The 26,098-nt window shown below is 35.0% G+C and overlaps 1 protein-coding gene across 1 annotated transcript in view; it reads right to left on the bottom strand.

The window, feature by feature from the left end:
* Window positions 1–13,636: 13,636 nt before the first annotated feature.
* The window catches only part of LOC117315471 (WD repeat-containing protein 61-like), a 44,439-nt gene continuing 31,977 nt past the window's right edge, over window positions 13,637–26,098 (bottom strand). Inside the window, exon 11 of the mRNA XM_033869675.1 lies at window positions 13,637–16,211. Coding sequence (XP_033725566.1) covers window positions 16,113–16,211 — 99 coding nt within the window. The 3' untranslated portion in view covers window positions 13,637–16,112. The remainder of the gene's footprint in view (window positions 16,212–26,098) is intronic.

Genomic DNA, 26,098 nt, shown 5'->3' with positions numbered 1-26,098 from the left:
GCGGAATGTCTGAATAAATACTTCACATCCATATCTACTTCTTCAGAAAATCTTGAGCCTGTTCCTGACATTGAAATGAACCTTCCACATTCTTTAGAAAATATAACAATTACCCAACAGGACACTAGTGATCAACTTCTTCTTCTTAATAGCAATAAGCCACCTGGTCCTGATGGTATGATTCCTAAAATCATCAAGAAACTTGAACCTTCTATTACCCTTCCTCTTACTTTAATAAAACTATTCAAACAGGAGTTATCCCCCTTCGCTGGAAAACTGCAAACATAAATGCTATTTATAAAGGAAAAGGGTCGGCTAATGATGTATCTAATTATAGGCCTATTTCTATTACATCTTGTTTAAGTAAAATAATAGAAAAAATAATTTTTAAATACTTGTATAATTATTTGAAAGAACACAATATTATCATTAAACATCAATCTGGGTTTATGCCAAACGATTCAACTGTTAACCAACTGTTATCTATTTATCATACTATTGTACAAAGCCTTGATCAATATAAAGAACTTAGATTTGTTTTCTGTGACATAAGCAAGGCGTTTGATCGTGTTTGGCATGATGGACTTTTACATAAACTACAACTTTATGGTATTAAGGGGAAACTGCTATTTTGGTTTAAAGATTTTTTATATGATCGAAAGCAAAGGGTACAAACTGAGGGATTTATCTCTACATTCAGGTCTGTAAATGCGGGGGTACCCCAGGGCTCGGTCCTCGGTCCAATGTTGTTTTTACTTTATATAAATGATTTAGTTGACTGTGTTGCCAATGTTATTAAGCTGTTTGCTGATTACACATCACTGTACGCTATAACAGATGATGATCCTAATCAATTGGCTGGGCAATTAACAGATGATCTAACTAATATTAAGAACTGGGCCACCAAATGGGATATCAAGTTCAACCCAAATAAAACTGAATCTGTTATTTTTTCTAAAAAAACAAAATTCTACTCATCCAGATATATATTTTTATAATGAGCCAGTAATTGTTACCCATACTCATAAATATGTAGGCCTTACATTCAGTGAAGATGCTAAATGGAATGATCACATTAATGACATTTTTAAAAAAGCAAGTAAAAGGTTAAATATTTTAAGGATCATGAAACATCAGCTGGATAGAAAATCATTAAATACTATTTACATTTCTTATATAAGACCAATACTGGAATATGCTGATGTGGTGTGGGACAATTGGCCACAAAACTTAAAAGATCTCTTAGAATCTGTCCAACTTGATGCTGCTAGGATAATAACAGGATTGCGTAGAGGTACCTCACATCATATTTTGTACAAAGAATTAGGATGGGTAACATTAGAAAGTAGAAGAAAACAACACAAACTAATGCTGATGTGCAAAATTCTCCATAATGAATCACCAGATTATTTGAATGATATTGTTGAACCCTATCTCCATGATCCAACCCTATCTGGATATCCACTGAGATCAGTTAGGCTATTTGATCCACCTTTATGCAGAACAATTAATTATTTTAATAGTTTCTTTCCTTCCATGTTTAATGAATTCAATAACATTGCCTCTAGTCTAGAAAATGTTCACTCTATATATCAGTTTAAAAAATTAATCTCTCAGCACCATATCCCAAATTCAAATACTACTGATGTTTTCAAAAAAAATATTAGGAAATCGAGAGATGAACATTCTTCTCTGTCAGCTAAGAAATAATGCTAGCAATCTTAACTTCGACCTCTTCCAAGATCATCTATCCGATTCACCCATGTGTTCTTGTAATGTTAGTATTGAAACTGCATACCACTTCTTCTTTGAATGCGCTAGATATAATGATATACGTATCATTCTCTGTCAAAATACTACGCAAGTCATTCATCATGACCACTTACTACTAGATGTTTTTCTCAACGGCTGTGAAAATTGTAATCTAAATACATTTCTGATTCAAAAAGATTTAAATTTCATACTTGACAACTTATAACCACATTGGTATAGTACTTACACAAAATTTACATGTATGTAAGCATGTTATGATATAAAAGACATACTTATATTATTTATTATTATTTACTATTTATTATTATTTCCTTTAACAAAATATGCATGAGTAGTGAGATATAAATAAAAATGATGTACATTTTGTATATTAATTATGATATACTAGTAGTAATGAATACATTTTTACAAAGATGGTATATATATATTGATACCAGGAAACTGATACCATATAATTTAATGCTACTTCCTGCTTCTGCCTATATTTTTCTATATATAAGTCATATGGTTGTTTACTATGGAGAGTGTGGGTTGGTGGTCAAAAATATATATATTTCTACCTACATGTAAATATTGTGAGGCAGCTCCTGTTAAATACTATTCTCAGTCAAATAATCATTTCAAACTTTATATTTAACCTTTAACCCAAACAATATAAACTATCTGGTGATATAGAATTTCTAAATTTCATCAGTGGATGGCCAGTGTGATGATGAAATGGACTATGTGGCCTGTATCTGTTGGGATAAGGAAATTCAATATCATCAGATGTTTATTCCATACAGTTTGTTAAAATTTATTCAATAAGGAAATTAATGCCTATTCTGTCTTTTTGCTATAAATATTGTCTTACCTATTTAAAAAGGTTAGAGTATTCCTTTCATAAAACAAAATTAATACTAATCTAATGGAGATGTCTCTTTGTTAAGCATTGAGATTGTAATATGTAATGTGTTTTATTATGTCCATGTTTGTACCATTGTGTATGTTACTGTTTTGGGAGAGGACTTATATAGGCTTTGCCTGCTGTCCAATCCTATTGTCCTTATGTGTCAATAAAATGTTTTGAAATTGAAAAATTATTACAAGATTACATAAAATCTTTAATCGAAAACATCAACAACAGGTTCAAAAACGCATCCCCAATTCTCAATGCCATGCAAGTGTGTGATTGTACTGCTATACCACCCAAAAATCATCCGGAGTTCCAAAGCTATGGTAACACACATATCAGCCTTTTAGCATCACACTTTTTTCCAGAGAGTATGGAAAACCAAGCACAGTTGCATGCTGAATTCAGTGCTCTCAAGTATGCGATGAAGGATTGGCTTCTACCAGAAAATGTAAAGGCTGGGAACATTTCACCAACTGAATGGGCATTGCAGAGGCTGTGCAGTCAAAGGTATGCTTTCATTGCACACTTTCCGCTCATGTGCAAGGTGATAGAAGCGTTGATGGTTATTCCAGTCTCCAATGCATGGCCAGAGAGGGGAGCATCCAGACTAAAATTGATAAAAACACGTCTTCGAAGTACCATGAAGGGGGACATGTTGAATTCATTGATGCAAATCGCCCTCAATGGTCCCAAAGTAGGGTCACCAGAGTGCAAAGCACTAATTGCCTCTAGTGTCCACACTTGGCTTTCTGCAAAACAAAGAAAGAAGATCCCCAAACCACCCCACACCGCCCAACTTGAAAAGACCTTCATTCCTGTACAAGCAGACATGCACAGCTTGGTACCTGAGGACATTACAGATGCTGTATGTGCTCTCCAGGAATCTCCGCCTACTGTGCATGAACTGGTTAATGCAGCAGCTGAAAAATTCGGTCTTCAAGACGACAGTGAAAGCGATGGCTCTGATTACTTTAGTGGTGAATCTGAATCTGAATTTGAGTGACAATCCTTTCTTTGTACATTAAAAACAGAAAATTAAGATTTGTTCCTACATTATGTTACATTTTGTTTTATTTTCCACACACTAACACAACTCTATTAAAAATGACACAAGACATGACTGTACAGACATCATTAATTCTTCACAAAAACTTCTAAATAAAACAAAAACACCAGTTGGTACACTCAGAAGTTTTACAATACATATATATATACAAAATGTACATGCAAAAAGGTAAAAAGTGCATTTTTTTATTGCTAACTTATTTCCAAAAACTACTGTTATATAGTGGAAAAACCCATATCTGGCCTCTTTGATTTAAAATTTTCCTGGGGGAGACCCCCCAGACCCCCCTAACTTACGAAAACATCTCGTGTTAACAGCAAATTTTACTGAAAAACTAAGTACAGCAAAATCATCAGAATGACATACTGCGTCATACTTAAACAGAATTTTGGGGAAAAAATTGAAAAATGAAGATTTTCCAAAAATAGACAAATTTAACCCCATATTTTAATTTCTATTCACCTTTGACTCAAAAACTTTTTGTAATAAATGTTAGCGCTAGGCATTATCTACAAATAACATAATCACATGACCACTGTAGAATAAATCCTTTTTAGTTATTGTCATTTTAAACTTTTTAATACATGACGTCATGGCGGCCATATTGGATTTTGGACTGACCACATGATAACAAGACATGGTCAGTACTATCTTCTTGTCATTTTGTCAAAGTTTGTGCTGAGTCGCACTGGTGGAATTTGAGAAGTTTGAAATGTAAAACTATTTTTTATATAGATTATATAGGGAAATTTTCAAAATGGCGTACTACATTAACCGGATATACTATTAAGACACCGAAGGTATCAATATCATCGGAATGACATACTCTATTGATTTGTAGAAGAAGTTTTCAAAAATAGTAAAAAAAAAAATTTAATCTAAAAATAGCATTACTTTGACCTCCAGCGAACTTTTTTTGTTTAACCTCTGACCTGAAAACTTTTGGTAGCAAAAAATTAGCTCCAGGAATTATCTACAAATAACATAATTGCATGACCTGTGTAGAAGAATATTTTTTTTTTAGTTATGGCCATTTTAAACTTTTCAATACATGACGTCATGCTGGCCATATTGGATTTCGGACTGACCACATGATAACAAGACTTGGTCAGTACTATCTCATTGTCATTTTGTCAAAGTTTGTGCTGAGTCGCACTGGTGGAATTTGAGAAGTTTAAAATGTGAAACGTTTTTTGATATAGAATATAAAGGGACATTTTCAAAATGGCGTACTACATTAACCGGAAGTGCTATTAAGACACCGAAGGTATCAATATCATCGGAATGACATACTGTATTGATCTGTAGAAGAATAGTAAAAATGTTTAAAAAAATCTAAAAATAGCATAACTTTGACCCCCTGCGAACTTTTTTGTTTGACCTCTAACCTCCAAGCCGTAATCATGTGAAAGTTGGCCCCAGATAAATCCTACATGAATATACCTTTGAATATTTTTAACCTCATACCGTTTTTGAGTTGTGGCCATTTAAGCAAATTAGCTTTGACGTCATGGCGGCCATTTTGGATTTTTCGACCTACTTAATTTTTATTTCCTGCACCCCTTCAAATCATTCTATAATAAAGGCTGAAAAAGAAATCTGAATAACTTTAACCAGTTTGGCGTTACAGTTTCTACCAACTGAAATGCAGAAGAAGAAGAAGAAGAAGAAGAAGAACAAAAACAATAGGTCTTTTCACCACAAAGTGAAAAGCCCTAACTATGCCAAGGTAAGTACGGACATACAATATTACGGTAAGTATTAACAATAACTGCTGAATACTATACAGATATACAGTTATCTGTATACATAGTAAAAATACATTTAGGGCAGATAACCTGTGTAAGGCACAGAGTTCTTCAAAAGGAACTTGTCTGGTTACATTATGACGGACGGGCGAGTCTGTGAAGTTACAAATCAAGACTTGGTTTGGTTTGGTTTGGTTTATTTTGTTTAACGTCCTATTAACATCTAAGGTCATTTAAGGGCGGCCTCCCGTGCGTGCGACATGTATGAGTGTGGTGAGTGCGTATGTGTGTTTTGGGAGGCTGCGGTATGTTCGTGTTAAGTCTCCTTGTGATAGGCCGGAACTTTTGCCGATTTAAAGTGCTATCTTACTGAAGCATACTGCCGAAGACACCCAGTAGCACACCCCACCCGGTCACATTACAAATCAAGACACTAGATATTTGGACTAGTAATAAATTAACAACATCATTATGTAGTATTATAATGTACATTTATCGAGTAAAAGGTTTAAACAGATTCAAATAGTATTACTTGAAATCATTACCGGCTAACCGTATAGTTTTACATGAATATTATACATGAAACTATTTCACATCAAAGTAATATAAATCTTACTTTTGATACCGATCATAATTAATAAATGCAATCAGTGGGGATGTGGAGAATAGTTAAAACTAAACTTACGATTACATGACGTCGATGTATCAACACCACAACCGGTCTGTTCCGTTCGCTCACCAGTCATATAATGAAACAATGACCGGAACATAAGAAATACCACGAAATCGAATAACCAATGAAATAACACCTAAGACTATGACGTAAGACAAAGACTAAACTGACCAATGACTATATGACAACATATGACACAATAACTAGAACATACGCTAAGACGATGTACAGAATAAACGGGAACTAATCACTATAGATACGACTAAACAATTACAGAGATAATACAATTAACAATATATCAAAATCGATCCTGCCACAAGTTTAATTTTTTTTATTTCAATAAACATGTTTCACTAGGGGCGAACCGTCTTTTTTATATGCGAACCGTCTCTCTTAGGTACGAACCGACTTTGGGCGAAACGTCAGGATACCCCAGTTTTAAGCAATAGCTACAGACCCGTCTGACCCAACCCGCTATATTTACATGTAAATTCGATTGATATCATTTTACATATACATAAGAATCACGTTAGATAATTAAGTGGCTGCCGCCGGATAAATATGTGGCGGCCGCCAGATAATTAAGCGGCGGCCGCCAGATAAAATATTTTCGCATGCCATGAAAAACATACTCCAATGTGAGCCTACTACGCTTCCGTAATTTTTGCAATACATTCAATAATTACAAAGTCTTTTAACAACAACAAACGATTCTACTGCTGTTTCGTTGATTTTCAAAAAGCGTTTGACCGCGTTGATCGTTTAAATTTGTGGTACAAATTATCAAAATTAGGAATACGAGGGAAACTTTTGAATTTGATCAAATCTTTATATGGACACGTAAAATCTTGTGTAAGTCTTCAAGGTCGTATCTCTGATTTCTTCGATAATGTTATCGGCCTCTTCCAAGGGGAAATTCTCTCCCCGATACTTTTTTCTTTGTATGTTAACGATTTTGAATCTTCCTTTGTTATGGAGGGTTAAAAGGGACATAAGTCAAACATACTATTTTCAATCTTTTTTCTTACTTTCTTTTACTTTTCTAATTGCAACTTCTCATTATTTGTCATTACTGATTTATTTCTCACAATTTAAATGCTTCATTTTACGTTGTTACTTTTTTGAATTCAAAACTCTTTATTTTAACATTTTATCTTCAATTGTGCATTTTGTTTTTTTGTTTTTGTTTTTTTACTGTTGTTAAGATTTTATATTTAAACTTTAAAGTTCTCCAATTTTACAACTTGTTAAATAACTATTTTTGCTAAAACATGTTACATGAAAGATGAAAACTAAAAATGAAGAGAGAAAGAAAGGGGAAAAAGTAAGAAATAGAAAGTTAGAATTATGTCCCAAAAAACCCTTATGCAATTTTTCATCTTCATTCTATCGCCAGAGTGTGCTCAAACCAATCGCTTCGGAAGTAAGGATTACTCCCTACAGCAGCCATGGCAACAGTGACTCTCAAATTCCTACCAATGTCCGACTGAAACACTTCATCATTGTTTGGATTAAGCTTTGGCCCTAAATTATACACTCACTGCTTTTTATCCTTAATATTCGAAATAATATCAATATTATATCCTCAGATGATAAAATCCTAGTTTAAAAGAAGTGTTTACGACACCGAGCCCGTTTTTTCGTATCTGCTCCGGTTGAATGGCACAGGCAAGTAGGCCAAGAGCCCGAAGTACTAGACTGGTTTTCGTAGTTCCGCATATCATACAGCAATCTAATTAAAATCTAGACGGTCATTCTCACTACGTTACATGAGAAACGTGTAGTGATAATGACCATCTAGATTTTAATTAGATTGATCATACAGCGCCCGTACTGCCAGTTCCAAGACTTCGATATAACGGTTAGACTTCCATCAACCAATCAATCAATCAATCAATTCTTTTATTCCTCAATTAAATGAGATTTACAAAATAAATAAAGTATTTTAAATCTTTACAATCGTTGGTTTTCTACATTTTAGTTAATTGTCAATTATTAGTTAAGTCTAGGAAGAGTTCATTTCATAGGATACTTTCATTTGTTTTTGGACATTTGGTTAAAGCATTTCCCCATAGTTCAAAGTCAGTATCAAGCGTCTTTGTCAGTGGTCCGTGTCAAGCAAATTGGGAGATTGTCTAAATTTTTTTATTCGAAAACTTCTTCAGTAGTGTTGGGAATCACTAATAAGTTCATTATCAATCATCATCATATCGATAATTGATCGATCATGAATATAACTTTAAGGAAATATCTTATTACCCATGTAATTTAATATCAAGAACAGGTGAGCGAGTTATCTCCCTTTTTCTATCACGGATGAAAATTAAGTAATTAGCAAGTTTTAAATTATTTATGTGAATTTGACCAATAATTCATGTAAAGGAAGCTTAATAATGCATAATAAATCATATTTTTATTTTTAAATAACTTTTTCAACCTTTTATCAGGTAGCAGTGTACACCAGTTTGCCCTGGAGTTTCTGAAAATTAAGTGGCAAATTATCTCTTACTCTTATATATATTTGCTTTGTTATTTGTTAGCTTTGTTTATCACCCTTTGAATAGCCAGCTGAGTCAGTTTGAGGCAGGGTCTCCTTGTAGTAGTAAGTGACTACCTCTGAACAACATGCAGGAGACCTGTCTGTCCACAAGCCATCCAAGAAATGGAGCTTACCAAGCAAAATAAATAATATTTTCTTTTCAAATAAATGATTTAAACTTCTTGTAAGGTAGCAGTGTAGACCAGTTTGCCAAGATTCTAAAAAATAAGTAGCATCTTTAAGTCTGAGGCTGGGTTTCCTTGTAGTAGTTGGTGACTACCTGACTGAACAACATACAAGAGGCCCATTGCATGCCATCCAGAACAAAAAGGGTAAAGTGGTCTTGTCCAAAGACATAACCATGACAGCACATACCGGACTGATTGTCAGCTTCCATTTTCTTCTGCAGGATAACTGTTCAAACTATACTTCTTCTATATATATAATACTAATATACTTGGTGTATTTGGTTTAACGTCCTATTAACTGCTAAGTTCAGGTTTAGAGGTGGAGGAAAGCCGGAGTACCAGGAGAAACACTACCGGCCTATGGTCAGTACCATGGCCAGTTAACTTCCAACGTAGGTTTCGAACTAGCAACCCAGAGGTGGATAGCTAGTGATATTAAGTGTCATGACACCTTAACCACTCGGCCACCGCAGCCCCTCAATAATAAATAAGTAACTATCTTACAGTGGCAATAGTACCAAAGAAGTGAAAATTGTGGAAAATTTGTTTCTTAATATCTAAATGGCTTGAAATTGAGAGAGTACTTCTACAAAATGAAATGAAAACCATACTTTATGCAGTCTCAAAAAACATTTTAATGAATTTTTTTTTTAAGTAGAACATAGAGGATAATTACTTGCGGTCTAAGGCCTGCAATTTCAGTACCTGTTTAAAACTTTTTAATTTTTATTTGTTACAGTTGCAATTGTGAAAGATGTGAAAATAAAAGAAAATGGTGTTATCCCAATATCAAAATAGTTTGATATTGAGAAAATAGTTCTACAATATGAAATTAAAACCAGATTTTATGTAAAGTTTCAAAATCCTGAATTTGTTTCTTCAGTAGAATATAGAGGGAAATTAACTGCAGTCTTTGGCCAACAATTTGTAACACCCTTCCTAATGTAAATGTTTGCATATGGTGGTGTTGGCCTAAAAAAAAGAAACATATAAACTATTTACATGTACACTAGTCCTACTGTAGTGTTACTGTATTTCACCTGTTTGGAGATGACATTATGAAGAAGACTATCTTGTAGAATGGTTATCATTAAATCCTGGTCATTGTTTGAATTTGTCAAATAATTTTCTATAATACCTTTATATAAGTAAGTTTAAATTCAAAAGATAAAAAAAACAACTACTTTGTTCCCCAACATTGAATTTAACATAGTGCAACACAGTAAATACATAATAGTTCCAAAAACTTAAGTATAAATTTGTCAGAATTGGTGTCTTGCACAATGTTTTCTTTGGTATATGTAAGCGAAAGGTTGAAATATGTCGGAATGATATTTAAAGCAAAGATATTTCAAAATTTACCACTTGCTACCTATGTGCAGATGAAATTTTGGAGAAAAACTATTTTGTAAAATAGTGATAACAAAATATTAGCAATTCTTTAATTTTGACAAGTAGTTTTCTATTATACCTTTTCTGATAAGTTGAAACTGATTACAAATTCAAAAGACAAAACTACAACATGGTTCCACACCCTAAATTAGTTAATTAACTTATGTGATATAACAATCAACATAATTTTAGTAAAATTTTCTCAGAACAGGTTTCTCGCACATGGTTTTCTTTGGCACATGTAAGCAAAGGGTTGAAATATGTTGATATGGAATTGATAATAAAGCAACTTATAGATATTTGAAAATTTACTAATTCATGAAATTTCAAAGTAAACTATTTTGTAAAATTGTGATAGCTAAAACCTGGTAACTCTTTGATTTTGTCAAATAATTTTCTATCTGATAATTTTTTGTAATAAATTGAAATTGATTTAATTTTAAAAGATAAAAAAAAATGCATGACATCTTTCTATACACCCAAAGCAACAGAATTTTTCCTAATGCAACATAATAATTGACAATATTTTAGCTTAAAATTTGTCAGAACAGCTTTCTTGCATATTGCTTTCTTTGGTGCATAAAAGTGAAGGGTTTAAATATATTTGAAAACTTATTTCATTTATTAATCAATGCAACAGATGATATAATTTGACACTGTCAAAATTTAAAGCATTAATTAGATCATATCTATATTTCATTAAGAATTTGAGAAAAAAACTTCTATTACTGAAAAAGAATTATTTAATATACTGCTAGTGTGTACTGAAGTACATGTACAGTATACGTAGTTCCTTGAAAGTTCGTGTCATCGTACTTAGCTAATGTGTACGAGATGTGATTCTCGAAATGTCGTTGCTCCACAACATAAACAAATATCAGCTGATCATGATCAAGAGATCAAAGCATAAACTAACGACACAGCAATTTCATTAAACAAACAAATAATAAAGACATTTTAAAAATATTACATATTTAAACGTCGCCTGTCTCTAAAACGTGAATGAACACGTAACATTTACACTAGACCTAGGAAACCTACTGGAAACCTACGACTCCATAAGAAAGATGAACGTTGGTCTAGCTGATTGACCCACTTCCGTCACAAAAGTTGAGCGATGTCGTAAAACGACACGGAAAAATCGTCAAAAAGAAACATTTTATGGGTACACAAACGGTGTCTCAATACTAATAATTACATATCTAATAAGCACAATGCCTAGGATTTAACCGTTTTGATAAAATCATAATATGAAGTAACCAGTCGGTGGTTGTTGGGGAGCGCCCCGTGATTATATATTTATGTTTAGATTTTACTGCCCCCTGGTGTTAGAATAGTTTGAAAAAATGCATCAAGGGTTTTTTGGGACATAATTCTGAAACACTTACATTGTTGTTGTGAAACAAAATATACTTAAATAACCAAATAGGAAAAGAAGAAAATGCGATATTAAACCACTAAATTTGAAAACCATAAAACTATCAAGCAGAAACTGAAAAAATGACATATTAAATCAAAGTTTTTGGTCACAAAATAGAAATAGCCGACTAATATCTAAAATTGTTAAACACAATTTTACTTAGTTTATAGCATCAGTTTGCAGCAATAGGAATATAAAACAAAGAAACACAAACTATCTACCGCTGAATAAAAGAAATTTAATATCAACACTTATCACGATGTAAAAATAAAGAAATGAAAAAATAAAAGATAAAGGAACAATAATCAAAACAATAAGTTAAATAGTTAAACAAACAAGAAAAGTTAAACATATATTATGTCCCTTTTAACCCTCCATACTTTGTATCGCATTGTAATTCACAATACGATTTTCAAGACCTTAGTTTATTTCTAATGCTTTACGCTGACGATATGGTGCTATTTCCGGAGACTGTCAATGGGTCGCAAGATCTACTCGATAATTTAGAAAGGTATTCAAACCAATGGAAACTTACTGTAAACATTGAAAAAACTAAAGTCGTTGTTTTTCGAAAAGGTGGTATAGTTCACTACAATGAGAAATGGACATATCAGGATAGTGATCTTGCTTGTGTAAATGAATTCACATATTTAGGAGTAAATCTGAAATTTAATAATAAATTCAACAGTATTCAAATACAGCTATCAAATCAGGATCGGAAAGCAATGTTTGCCCTTTTTACAAAATGTAATCACATGCAATAAAATATTGAAACTATGCTTCATCTGTTCGATTCATATGTTGGAAGTATTTTAAGCTATAGTTGCGAGATATGGGGATCGTCAAAGGCAATTGACATTGAAAAGGTCCATACACATTTTAAATCAACCTCAAATGCGATGGTATATTGTGAACTAGGTCGTTTTCCACTACAATATTACAGGGAACTAGGGATAATTAAGTACTGGTTTAAGTTAATTACTACACGAAATTGTATTTTAAATCGTGCATATGGATTTTTAAGAAATTGTAATGCAAGAAATTGTTTCAATTGGGTAACTTTTGTTAAAAATGATTTTTTTTCGCTTGGTTTTGGTTATGTGTGGGAAAACCAGCAAATGTATGCAAGTTATATATCGACAATATTTTGCCAGTTATTAAGCAGAGAATTTTTGACCAAGCTCAGCAACACCTACACCATTTATTAGTCATCCTCAAAAACATCTTGTGGACAATGTAACATTACCTTTTTATCTTACCAAATATATTCCTAAAAGATTTAGAATTTGTCTTATTAAGATACGTCTATCTGCGCATTGTTTAGCCATTGAAGCTGGTAGATATAATAATGCTCCAAGATTAAGACGATTTTGTAATATGTGTAATACTAGACAACACATGCTGAATGAGGTTGCTGTTCCCATGGCCTTTGATCAGTTAACCTCCATCCTGCAACAAAGTTAGGGGATGACCCTGTCTGACAGCATCTGCAGTACGTAGTTATCCCAGGATGAAAGTTTTAGTTCATTTTCTGTGATGCACGATTCCATTGTAATATTTTGTTGTGTTGTAGTTCACATCTTCCATCTGACTTTTAATTTTCCCCTTCTAAACGACTTCGTCATTAAAACCAAAAGGTCTAGAGTCATGATATTTGGCTAGTCAATTCATATGAAAAAGCCAAAGAAATGTGGTGTCGCTTCGTAATTGTGAATGTAAATGTGAAGTAGAAATTGTTTGAATTTGAATTCCGTATGACAAGTTATTTTGACGATGAACCGTCACAGTCGTGGGTACGTTTACGATGTCACCAGTGGCACAATCTAATTTTCAATTACTGCCCTTTATTTTAAATCACACATATTTCTGGATTTTTAATGTCAAGAATATGTTAACATGTTTCTTTTATTAATTGAAATTTAAAACAAAACCAAAACCAAAGTTCACATTTGTTAAATTTATTGACATAATAATACGTAGCCATCATTCGTTATTTCTCTCGACAATCACTTCTCCCATCCTCTGACAATCACTTCTCCCATCCTCTCGACAATCACTTCTCCCATCCTCTGACAATCACTTCTCCCATCCTCTGACAATCACTTCTCCCATCCTCTGACAATCACTTCTCCCATCCTCTGACAATCACTTCTCCCATCCTCTGACAATCACTTCTCCCATCCTCTGACAATCACTTCTCCCATCCTCTGACAATCACTTCTCCCATCCTCTGACAATCACTTCTCCCATCCTCTGACAATCACTTCTCCCATCCTCTCGACAATCACTTCTCCCATCCTCTGACAATCACTTCTCCCATCCTCTGACAATCACTTCTCCCACCCTCTCCACAAACGCCCTTCTCCCATACTTCCAACATTTTCTCTATGTACAAGCACTCACTATGACGGCTAACAATTCATTTCAGACCACAGATCTGGACCTCATATTCATAAAAATTCAAGAACAAGAAAAAATCAACACTAACATATGTCTCACTTAATTGGAGGAGGAGATATAATAAAGATCCTAGGCCAAACATTTATGACACTCCTCCTTCTGTCGGCATCCCCCACCCATCCCAATTTCACAAAATTTAATCAGTTTTGTGAGTACATGTATTTCACTAATTATTTCCCGCACTATCACTGTGATAGAACATCTGTTGCTATAAGTACCAGTAATAATCTATATATAAGAAATATAAAAATATTTCAAAATGTTCTCGGTAATGTTAACACACTTCTGCGTATACAAAGATTTGACCTTTGACCTCACTTCGCTTACATGTACATCAATCAGGCATATTTGTTTACTTCAAATCTATCAACAAGTACATTAGTTGACATCAGGCTAGCAAGCATTTGTCAAAAAATACACTGTGAGTATATGCTCTGTACTTGTCCTATTTTTCTGATATTGGTGCATGAATGTAATTTGATTTTGTACTTTTGCAAACAAAAACATACATGCCCAATTAATACATGTTATACTGCATGTTTTGTCTCATTAAACACCTTAAACAACATTTTTATTATTCTTAGTAGAGACTAGCAACATTCATTAGTTGTATTACATTATCAATGTAATAGAACTAATGAATGTTACTAGTCCCTTCTATAATTGTATTTAACTACCTATCTTTATTCTGTTTGATAATACTAAGCACTGTTCAGAAATGCTTTGCCATGACATTTAAATTCAGTATAAATGACAGTGCTTTGTAAGTGAAAACCTTATTGCAAAACTGTAAACCCATGTCATCTATTACAACTATAAATACCAATCAATTATTGATGCCCTCTCCTGGACTATATTATAACATCATTATGGGCACTGCTGGTACCAGTCTTTTCACAAGACAATTTCGTTTAACTAGTTTACATTTTACTTTTGCAGGTGAATGTACATCTGGTATATACACATACAACAGTTGTTGTACTACTCTGAAAATGAATGAGCCACAAATACAACTATCTTTCTATAAAAATAATCTTTAAAATAGACACTTGTCACTTTATTATTGGTATCCTGGAACAGATAAATTATTCAAATTGGCCTGGATAGAAAAACAATACAGGATAAGTTAAAGGATTTTTTTAATAAATTTTTTTTTTTTAATGTTATCCCAGTGTAGTAATAAGTCAATCTAATTAAAATCTAGATGGTCATTCTCACTACGTTACATGAACATCTAACAACTTCCCATAATGGGTCACGTTCTGATGACCTCTGAGATAAGTGTATTTCACTTTCAGGGCGAATTTGTATTTTGTAGATATCATCAAAGCAAAACAATTCGTCACAGCATGCATCTGAAGCAAACCATTTCGGCACAGTTTATAGATATATGCTTTATGGGACAAAATGACTTGAAATAAATTTACAGATTATACAAGCTATGCACTTTAGTCATGCTAATTCGGACATATAAAATTCACTTTGAAGATTCTGGAAGTTGTCATTTGATTGGCTAATCCAAAAGGTCACCCTGACGTGACCCCTTATGGGATGTTGTTAGATGTTCATGTAACATAGTGATAATAACCATCTAGATTTTAATTAGATTGGCAATAAGTCGTTGTAGATATTTTCTAATTAATATCAATAATTAAGAAAACGTTACTCCACATTCTGAAAGCCAAGAACATATTGTACTAGACCCAGTTATTTTTTCATAAAAATTAAAAAATTGTCTCTTTTAATACTCCCATTCTCAAACTGTAAATTTAATTGTCAAATATGAATTTTTTGTGAGGCATTCATGTAGTAAAACATACATTTTTTATTTAATTTACCTATAATTTTTACCTAAAACATTTTCAAAGTTTGATGTAACATTAATTGAAGTTGCTTCCTATAAAATGAAAATTTCAGAAAATAAATGTAATGGACAGAATTTTATGAATGTTTTTAATTTAACCCGACATGAGAGGCGAGTCGTACACATGAATAGCTCGGTCATCAGACACCGACACGATCTTTGATCCATCATGGTTGTATCGGGCTCCCCAGACCTGTATAACACAAACAACATGGCTGACTTAGAAAATGAAATGTATTATCTGATTGGCTCCCCAGACCTGTTTAACACAAACAACATGGCTGACTTAGAAAATGAAATGTATTATCTGATTGGCTCCCCAGACCTGTTTAACACAAACAACATGGCTGACTTAGAAAATGGCAATTTTATCCAATTGAAGACGGGAGTAACAATGGTTTTAATTTTAGACCTATAGAAATAGTTTGTAGCAGTTTTACTGAACGGACACAGATCAGGATATATACACGTGTCTAATGGTTCACTCTATATCACACGGTCCCATGTAACAGAACACAACTGAATATTAAGTGAGTTCCCAAAATGGGGGCCATCTCTGCAAACTATATTCTTCAAGTTTTTCTTTTTACAATGTAACGGATGTAAAATCAATACCTGAATAGTTCCGTCATATATTAACATCTATGTTTTATACATTTCATCCCGAATAAAGATTCCTTGTCTCGTTTTTAATAAAACGTACATAAGTATGAGAAATGAAGCATCACAAGTCAGCCAGTTCGCACACAACTGGTACGTTTTAGGAAACAAATCTCATTAAGAAATTTCATTAAGGGTAGATTAGTTTCTCAGAGATGTGCAAAAATGATCACTATGACAACCAAATTTGGATTTAAACATGATCAAGTTATAAGGAAAGAATTGACAAAACATCAGAGAGTTACCTGGTCTGATGTAACATAAGACAGTTACCTGGTCTGATGTAACATAAGACAGTTACATGGTCTGATGTAACATAAGACAGTTACCTGGTCTGATGTAACATAAGACAGTTACCTGGTCTGATGTAACATATAATACAGTTACCTGGTCTGATGTAACATAATACAGTTACCTGGTCTGATGTAACATAAGACAGTTACCTGGTCTGATTTAACATAAGACAGTTACCTGGTCTGATGTAACATAAGACAGTTACCTGGTCTGATGTAACATAAGACAGTTACCTGGTCTGATGTAACATAAGACAGTTACCTGGTCTGATGTAACATAAGACAGTTACCTGGTCTCATGTAACATAAGACAGTTACCTGGTCTGATGTAACATATAATACAGTTACCTGGTATGATGTAACATAAGACAGTTACCTGGTCTGATGTAACGTAAGACAGTTACCTGGTCTGATGTAACATAAGACAGTTACCTGGTCTGATGTAACATAAGACAGTTACCTGGTCTGATGTAACATAAGACAGTTACCTGGTCTGATGTAACATAAGACAGTTACCTGGTCTGATGTTACATAAGACAGTTACCTGGTCTGATTTAACAAAACATAAGACAGTTACCTGGTCTGATGTAACATAAGACAGTTACCTGGTCTGATGTAACATAAGACAGTTACCTGGTCTGAGGTAACATAAGACAGTTACCTGGTATGATGTAACATAAGACAGTTATCTGGTCTGATGTAACATAAGACAGTTATCTGGTCTGATGTAACATAAGACAGTTACCTGGTATGATGTAACATAAGACAGTTATCTGGTCTGATGTAACATAAGACAGTTATCTGGTCTGATGTAACATAAGACAGTTACCTGGTCTGATGTAACATAAGACAGTTACCTGGTCTGATGTAACATAAGACAGTTACCTGGTCTGATGTAACATAAGACAGTTACCTGGTCTGATGTAACATAAGACAGTTACCTGGTCTGGATGTAACATAAGACAGTTACCTGGTCTGATGTAACATAAGACAGTTACCTGGTCTGATGTAACATAAGACAGTTACCTGGTCTGATGTAACATAAGACAGTTACCTGGTCTGATGTAACATAAGACAGTTACCTGGTCTGATGTAACATAAGACAGTTACCTGGTCTGATGTAACATAAGACAGTTACCTGGTCTGATGTAACATAATACAGTTACCTGGTCTGATGTAACATAAGACAGTTACCTGGTCTGATGTAACATAAGACAGTTACCTGGTCTGATGTAACATAAGACAGTTACCTGGTCTGATGTAACATAAGACAGTTACCTGGTCTGATGTAACATAAGACAGTTACCTGGTCTGATGTAACATAAGACAGTTACCTGGTCTGATGTAACATAAGACAGTTACCTGGTCTGATGTAACATATAAGACAGTTACCTGGTCTGATGTAACATAAGACAGTTACCTGGTCTGATGTAACATATAATACAGTTACCTGGTCTGATGTAACATAAGACAGTTACCTGGTCTGATGTAACATAAGACAGTTACCTGGTCTGATGTAACATAAGACAGTTACATGGTCTGATGTAACATAAGACAGTAACCTGGTCTGGTGTAACATAAGACAGTTACCTGGTCTGATGTAACATAAGACAGTTACCTGGTCTGATGTAACATAAGACAGTTACCTGGTCTGATGTAACATAAGACAGTTACCTGGTCTGGTGTAACATAAGACAGTTACCTGGTCTGATGTAATATAAGACAGTTACCTGTTCTGATGTTACATAAGACAGTTACCTGGTCTGATGTAACATAAGACAGTTACCGGGTCTGATGTAACATAAGACAGTTACCTGGTCTGATTTAACATAAGACAGTTACCTGGTCTGATGTAACATCAGACAGTTACCTGGTCTGATGTAACATAAGACAGTTACCTGGTCTGATGTAACATAAGACAGTTACCTGGTCTGATGTAACATAAGACAGTTACCTGGTCTGATGTAACATAAGACAGTTACCTGGTCTGATGTAACATAAGACAGTTACCTGGTCTGATGTAACATAAGACAGTTACCTGGTCTGATGTAACATAAGACAGTTACCAGGTCTGATGTAACATAAGACAGTTACCTGGTCTGATGTAACATAAGAGAGTTACCTGGTCTGATGTAACATAAGACAGTTACCTGGTCTGATGTAACATAAGACAGTTACCTGGTCTGATGTAACATAAGACAGTTACCTGGTCTGGTGTAACATAAGACAGTTACCTGGTCTGGTGTAACATAAGACAGTTACCTGGTCTGATGTAACATAAGACAGTTACCTGGTCTGATGTAACATAAGACAGTTACCTGGTCTGATGTAACAAAAGAGAGTTACCTGGTCTGATGTAACATAAGACAGTTACCTGGTCTGATGTAACATAAGACAGTTACCTGGTCTGATTTAACAAAACATAAGAGAGTTACCTGGTCTGATGTAACATAAGACAGTTACCTGGTCTGATGTAACATAAGACAGTTACCTGGTCTGATGTAACATATAATACAGTTACCTGGTCTGATTTAACAAAACATCAGACAGTTACCTGGTCTGATGTAACATAAGACAGTAACCTGGTCTGATGTAACATAAGACAGTTACCTGGTCTGATGTAACATAAGACAGTTACCTGGTCTGATGTAACATAAGACAGTTACCTGGTCTGATGTAACATAAGACAGTTACCTGGTCTGATGTAACATAAGACAGTTACTTGGACTGATGTAACATAAGACAGTTACCAGGTCTGATGTAACATAAGACAGTTACCTGGTCTGATGTAACATAAGACAGTTACCTGGTCTGATGTAACATAAGACAGTTACCTGGTCTGATGTAACATAAGACAGTTACCTGGTCTGATGTAACATAAGACAGTTATCTGGTCTGATTTAACATAAGACAGTTACCTGGTCTGATGTAACATAATACAGTTACCTGGTCTGATGTAACATAAGACAGTTACCTGGTCTGATGTAACATAAGACAGTTACCTGGTCTGATTTAACATAAGACAGTTACCTGGTCTGATGTAACATAAGACAGTTATCTGGTCTGATGTAACATAAGACAGTTACCTGGTCTGATGTTACATAAGACAGTTACCTGGTCTGATGTAACATAAGACAGTTACTTGGTCTGATTTAACATAAGACAGTTACCTGGTCTGATGCAACATAAGACAGTTACCTGGTCTGATGTTACATAAGACAGTAACCTGGTCTGATGTAACATAAGACAGTTACCTGGTCTGATGTTACATAAGACAGTTACCTGGTCTGATGTAACATCAGACAGTTACCTGGTCTGATGTAACATAAGACAGTTACCTGGTCTGATGTAACATAAGACAGTTACCTGGTATGTTGTAACATTACCTGGTCTGATGTAACATAAGACAGTTACCTGGTCTGATGTAACATAAGACAGTTACCTGGTCTGATGTAACATAAGACAGTTACCTGGTCTGATGTAACATAAGACAGTTACCTGGTCTGATGTAACATAAGACAGTTACCTGGTCTGATGTAACATAAGACAGTTACCTGGTCTGATGTAACATAAGACAGTTACCTGGTCTGATGTAACATAAGACAGTTACCTGTTCTGATGTAACATAAGACAGTTACCGGGTCTGGTGTAACATAAGACAGTTACCTGGTCTGATGTAACATAAGACAGTTACCTGGTCTGATGTAACATAAGACAGTTACCTGGTCTGATGTAACGTAAGACAGTTACCTGGTCTGATGTAACATAAGACAGTTACCGGGTCTGGTGTAACATAAGACAGTTACCTGGTCTGATGTAACATAAGACAGTTACCTGGTCTGATGTAACATAAGACAGTTACCTGGTCTGATGTAACATAAGACAGTTACCTGGTCTGATGTAATATAAGACAGTTACCTGTTCTGATGTAACATATAATACAGTTACCTGGTCTGATGTAACATAAGACAGTTACCTGGTCTGATGTAACATAAGACAGTGACCTGGTCTGATTTAACATAAGACAGTTACCTGGTCTGATGTAACATAGGACAGTTACCTGGTCTGATGTAACATAAGACAGTTACCTGGTCTGATGTAACATAAGACAGTTACCTGGTCTGATGTAACATAAGACAGTTACCTGGTCTGATGTAACATAAGACAGTTACCTGTTCTGATGTAACATAAGACAGTTACCTGGTCTGAAGTAACATAAGACAGTTACCTGGTCTGATGTAACATAAGACAGTTACCTGTTCTGAAGTAACATAAGACAGTTACCTGGTCTGATGTAACATAAGACAGTTACCTGGTCTGATGTAACATAAGACAGTTACCTGGTCTGATGTAACATAAGACAGTTACCTGGTCTGATGTAACATAAGACAGTGACCTGGTCTGATTTAACATAAGACAGTTACCTGGTCTGATGTAACATAAGACAGTTACCTGGTCTGATGTAACATAAGACAGTTACCTGGTCTGATGTAACATAAAACAGTTACCTGGTCTGATGTAACATAAGACAGTTACCTGGTCTGATGTTACATAAGACAGTTACCTGGTCTGATGTAACATAAGACAGTTACCTGGTCTGATGTAACATAAAACAGTTACCTGGTATGATGTAACATAAGACAGTTACCTGGTCTGATGTAACATAAGACAGTTACCTGGTCTGATGTAACATAAGACAGTTACCTGGTCTGATGTAATATAAGACAGTTACCTGTTCTGATGTAACATATAATACAGTTACCTGGTCTGATGTAACATAGAGAGTTACCTGGTCTGATGTAACATAAGACAGTTACCTGGTCTGATGTAACATATAATACAGTTACCTGGTCTGATGTAACATAAGACAGTTACCTGGTCTGATGTAACATAAGACAGTTACCTGGTCTGATGTAACATAAGACAGTTACCTGGTCTGATGTAATATAAGACAGTTACCTGTTCTGATGTAACATAAGACAGTTACCGGGTCTGGTGTAACATAAGACAGTTACCTGGTCTGATGTAACATAAGACAGTTACCTGGTCTGATGTAACATAAGACAGTTACCTGGTCTGATGTAACATAAGACAGTTACCTGGTCTGATGTAACATAAGACAGTTACCTGGTCTGATTTAACAAAACATAAGACAGTTACCTGGTCTGATGTAACATAAGACAGTTACCTGGTCTGATTTAACAAAACATAAGACAGTTACCTGGTCTGATGTAACATAAGACAGTTACCTGGTCTGATGTAACATAAGACAGTTACCTGTTCTGATGTAACATAAGACAGTTACCTGGTCTGATGTAACATAAGACAGTTACCTGGTCTGATGTAACATAAGACAGTTACCTGTTCTGATGTAACATAAGACAGTTACCTGGTCTGATGTAACATAAGACAGTTACCTGGTCTGATGTAACATAAGACAGTTACCTGGTCTGATGTAACATAAGACAGTTACCTGGTCTGATGTAACATAAGACAGTGACCTGGTCTGATTTAACATAAGACAGTTACCTGGTCTGATGTAACATAAGACAGTTACCTGGTCTGATGTAACATAAGACAGTTACCTGGTCTGATGTAACATAAAACAGTTACCTGGTCTGATGTAACATAAGACAGTTACCTGGTCTGATGTTACATAAGACAGTTACCTGGTCTGATGTAACATAAGACAGTTACCTGGTCTGATGTAACATAAAACAGTTACCTGGTATGATGTAACATAAGACAGTTACCTGGTCTGATGTAACATAAGACAGTTACCTGGTCTGATGTAACATAAGACAGTTACCTGGTCTGATGTAATATAAGACAGTTACCTGTTCTGATGTAACATATAATACAGTTACCTGGTCTGATGTAACATAGAGAGTTACCTGGTCTGATGTAACATAAGACAGTTACCTGGTCTGATGTAACATATAATACAGTTACCTGGTCTGATGTAACATAAGACAGTTACCTGGTCTGATGTAACATAAGACAGTTACCTGGTCTGATGTAACATAAGACAGTTACCTGGTCTGATGTAATATAAGACAGTTACCTGTTCTGATGTAACATAAGACAGTTACCGGGTCTGGTGTAACATAAGACAGTTACCTGGTCTGATGTAACATAAGACAGTTACCTGGTCTGATGTAACATAAGACAGTTACCTGGTCTGATGTAACATAAGACAGTTACCTGGTCTGATGTAACATAAGACAGTTACCTGGTCTGATTTAACAAAACATAAGACAGTTACCTGGTCTGATGTAACATAAGACAGTTACCTGGTCTGATTTAACAAAACATAAGACAGTTACCTGGTCTGATGTAACATAAGACAGTTACCTGGTCTGATGTAACATAAGACAGTTACCTGTTCTGATGTAACATAAGACAGTTACCTGGTCTGATGTAACATAAGACAGTTACCTGGTCTGATGTAACATAAGACAGTTACCTGTTCTGATGTAACATAAGACAGTTACCTGGTCTGATGTAACATAAGACAGTTACCTGGTCTGATGTAACATAAGACAGTTACCTGGTCTGATTTAACATAAGACAGTTACCTGGTCTGATGTAACATAAGACAGTTACCTGGTCTGATGTAACATAAGACAGTTACCTGGTCTGATGTAACATAAGACAGTTACCTGGTCTGATGTAACATAAGACAGTTACCTGGTCTGATGTAACATAAGACAGTTACCTGGTCTGGTGTAACATAAGACAGTTACCTGGTCTGATGTAACATAAGACAGTTACCTGGTCTGATGTAACATAGGACAGTTACCTGGTCTGATGTAACATAAGACAGTTACCTGGTCTGATGTAACATAAGACAGTTACCTGGTCTGATGTAACATAAGACAGTTACCTGGTCTGATGTAACATAATACAGTTACCTGTTCTGATGTAACATAAGACAGTTACCTGGTCTGATGTAACATAAGACAGTTACCTGGTCTGATGTAACATAAGACAGTTACCTGGTCTGATGTAACATAAGACAGTTACCTGGTCTGATGTAACATAAGACAGTTACCTGGTCTGATGTAACATAAGACAGTTACCTGGTCTGATGTAACATAAGACAGTTACCTGGTCTGATGTAAAATAAGACAGTTACCTGGTCTGATGTAACATAAGACAGTTACCGGGTCTGATGTAACATAGAGAGTTACCTGGTCTGATGTAACATAAGACAGTTACCTGGTCTGATGTAACATAAGACAGTTACCTGGTCTGATTTAACAAAACATAAGACAGTTACCTGGTCTGATGTAACATAAGACAGTTACCTGGTCTGATGTAACATAAGACAGTTACCTGGTCTGATGTAACATAAGACAGTTACCTGGTCTGATGTAACATAAGACAGTTACCTGGTCTGATGTAACATAAGACAGTTACCTGGTATGATGTAACATAAGACAGTTACCTGGTCTGATGTAACATAAAACAGTTACCTGGTCTGATGTAACATAAGACAGTTACCTGGTCTGATGTTACATAAGACAGTTACCTGGTCTGATGTAACATAAGACAGTTACCTGGTCTGATGTAACATAAAACAGTTACCTGGTATGATGTAACATAAGACAGTTACCTGGTCTGATGTAACATAAGACAGTTACCTGGTCTGATGTAACATAAGACAGTTACCTGGTCTGATGTAATATAAGACAGTTACCTGTTCTGATGTAACATATAATACAGTTACCTGGTCTGATGTAACATAGAGAGTTACCTGGTCTGATGTAACATAAGACAGTTACCTGGTCTGATGTAACATATAATACAGTTACCTGGTCTGATGTAACATAAGACAGTTACCTGGTCTGATGTAACATAAGACAGTTACCTGGTCTGATGTAACATAAGACAGTTACCTGGTCTGATGTAATATAAGACAGTTACCTGTTCTGATGTAACATAAGACAGTTACCGGGTCTGGTGTAACATAAGACAGTTACCTGGTCTGATGTAACATAAGACAGTTACCTGGTCTGATGTAACATAAGACAGTTACCTGGTCTGATGTAACATAAGACAGTTACCTGGTCTGATGTAACATAAGACAGTTACCTGGTCTGATTTAACAAAACATAAGACAGTTACCTGGTCTGATGTAACATAAGACAGTTACCTGGTCTGATTTAACAAAACATAAGACAGTTACCTGGTCTGATGTAACATAAGACAGTTACCTGGTCTGATGTAACATAAGACAGTTACCTGTTCTGATGTAACATAAGACAGTTACCTGGTCTGATGTAACATAAGACAGTTACCTGGTCTGATGTAACATAAGACAGTTACCTGTTCTGATGTAACATAAGACAGTTACCTGGTCTGATGTAACATAAGACAGTTACCTGGTCTGATGTAACATAAGACAGTTACCTGGTCTGATTTAACATAAGACAGTTACCTGGTCTGATGTAACATAAGACAGTTACCTGGTCTGATGTAACATAAGACAGTTACCTGGTCTGATGTAACATAAGACAGTTACCTGGTCTGATGTAACATAAGACAGTTACCTGGTCTGATGTAACATAAGACAGTTACCTGGTCTGGTGTAACATAAGACAGTTACCTGGTCTGATGTAACATAAGACAGTTACCTGGTCTGATGTAACATAGGACAGTTACCTGGTCTGATGTAACATAAGACAGTTACCTGGTCTGATGTAACATAAGACAGTTACCTGGTCTGATGTAACATAAGACAGTTACCTGGTCTGATGTAACATAATACAGTTACCTGTTCTGATGTAACATAAGACAGTTACCTGGTCTGATGTAACATAAGACAGTTACCTGGTCTGATGTAACATAAGACAGTTACCTGGTCTGATGTAACATAAGACAGTTACCTGGTCTGATGTAACATAAGACAGTTACCTGGTCTGATGTAACATAAGACAGTTACCTGGTCTGATGTAACATAAGACAGTTACCTGGTCTGATGTAAAATAAGACAGTTACCTGGTCTGATGTAACATAAGACAGTTACCGGGTCTGATGTAACATAAGACAGTTACCGGGTCTGATGTAACATAAGACAGTTACCTGGTCTGATGTAACATAAGACAGTTACCTGGTCTGATTT

Source organism: Pecten maximus, chromosome 17, assembly GCF_902652985.1.
Source record: "Pecten maximus chromosome 17, xPecMax1.1, whole genome shotgun sequence".
NCBI lineage: Eukaryota > Metazoa > Mollusca > Bivalvia > Pectinida > Pectinidae > Pecten > Pecten maximus.
This window is presented reverse-complemented; position numbering and strand designations above follow the sequence as displayed.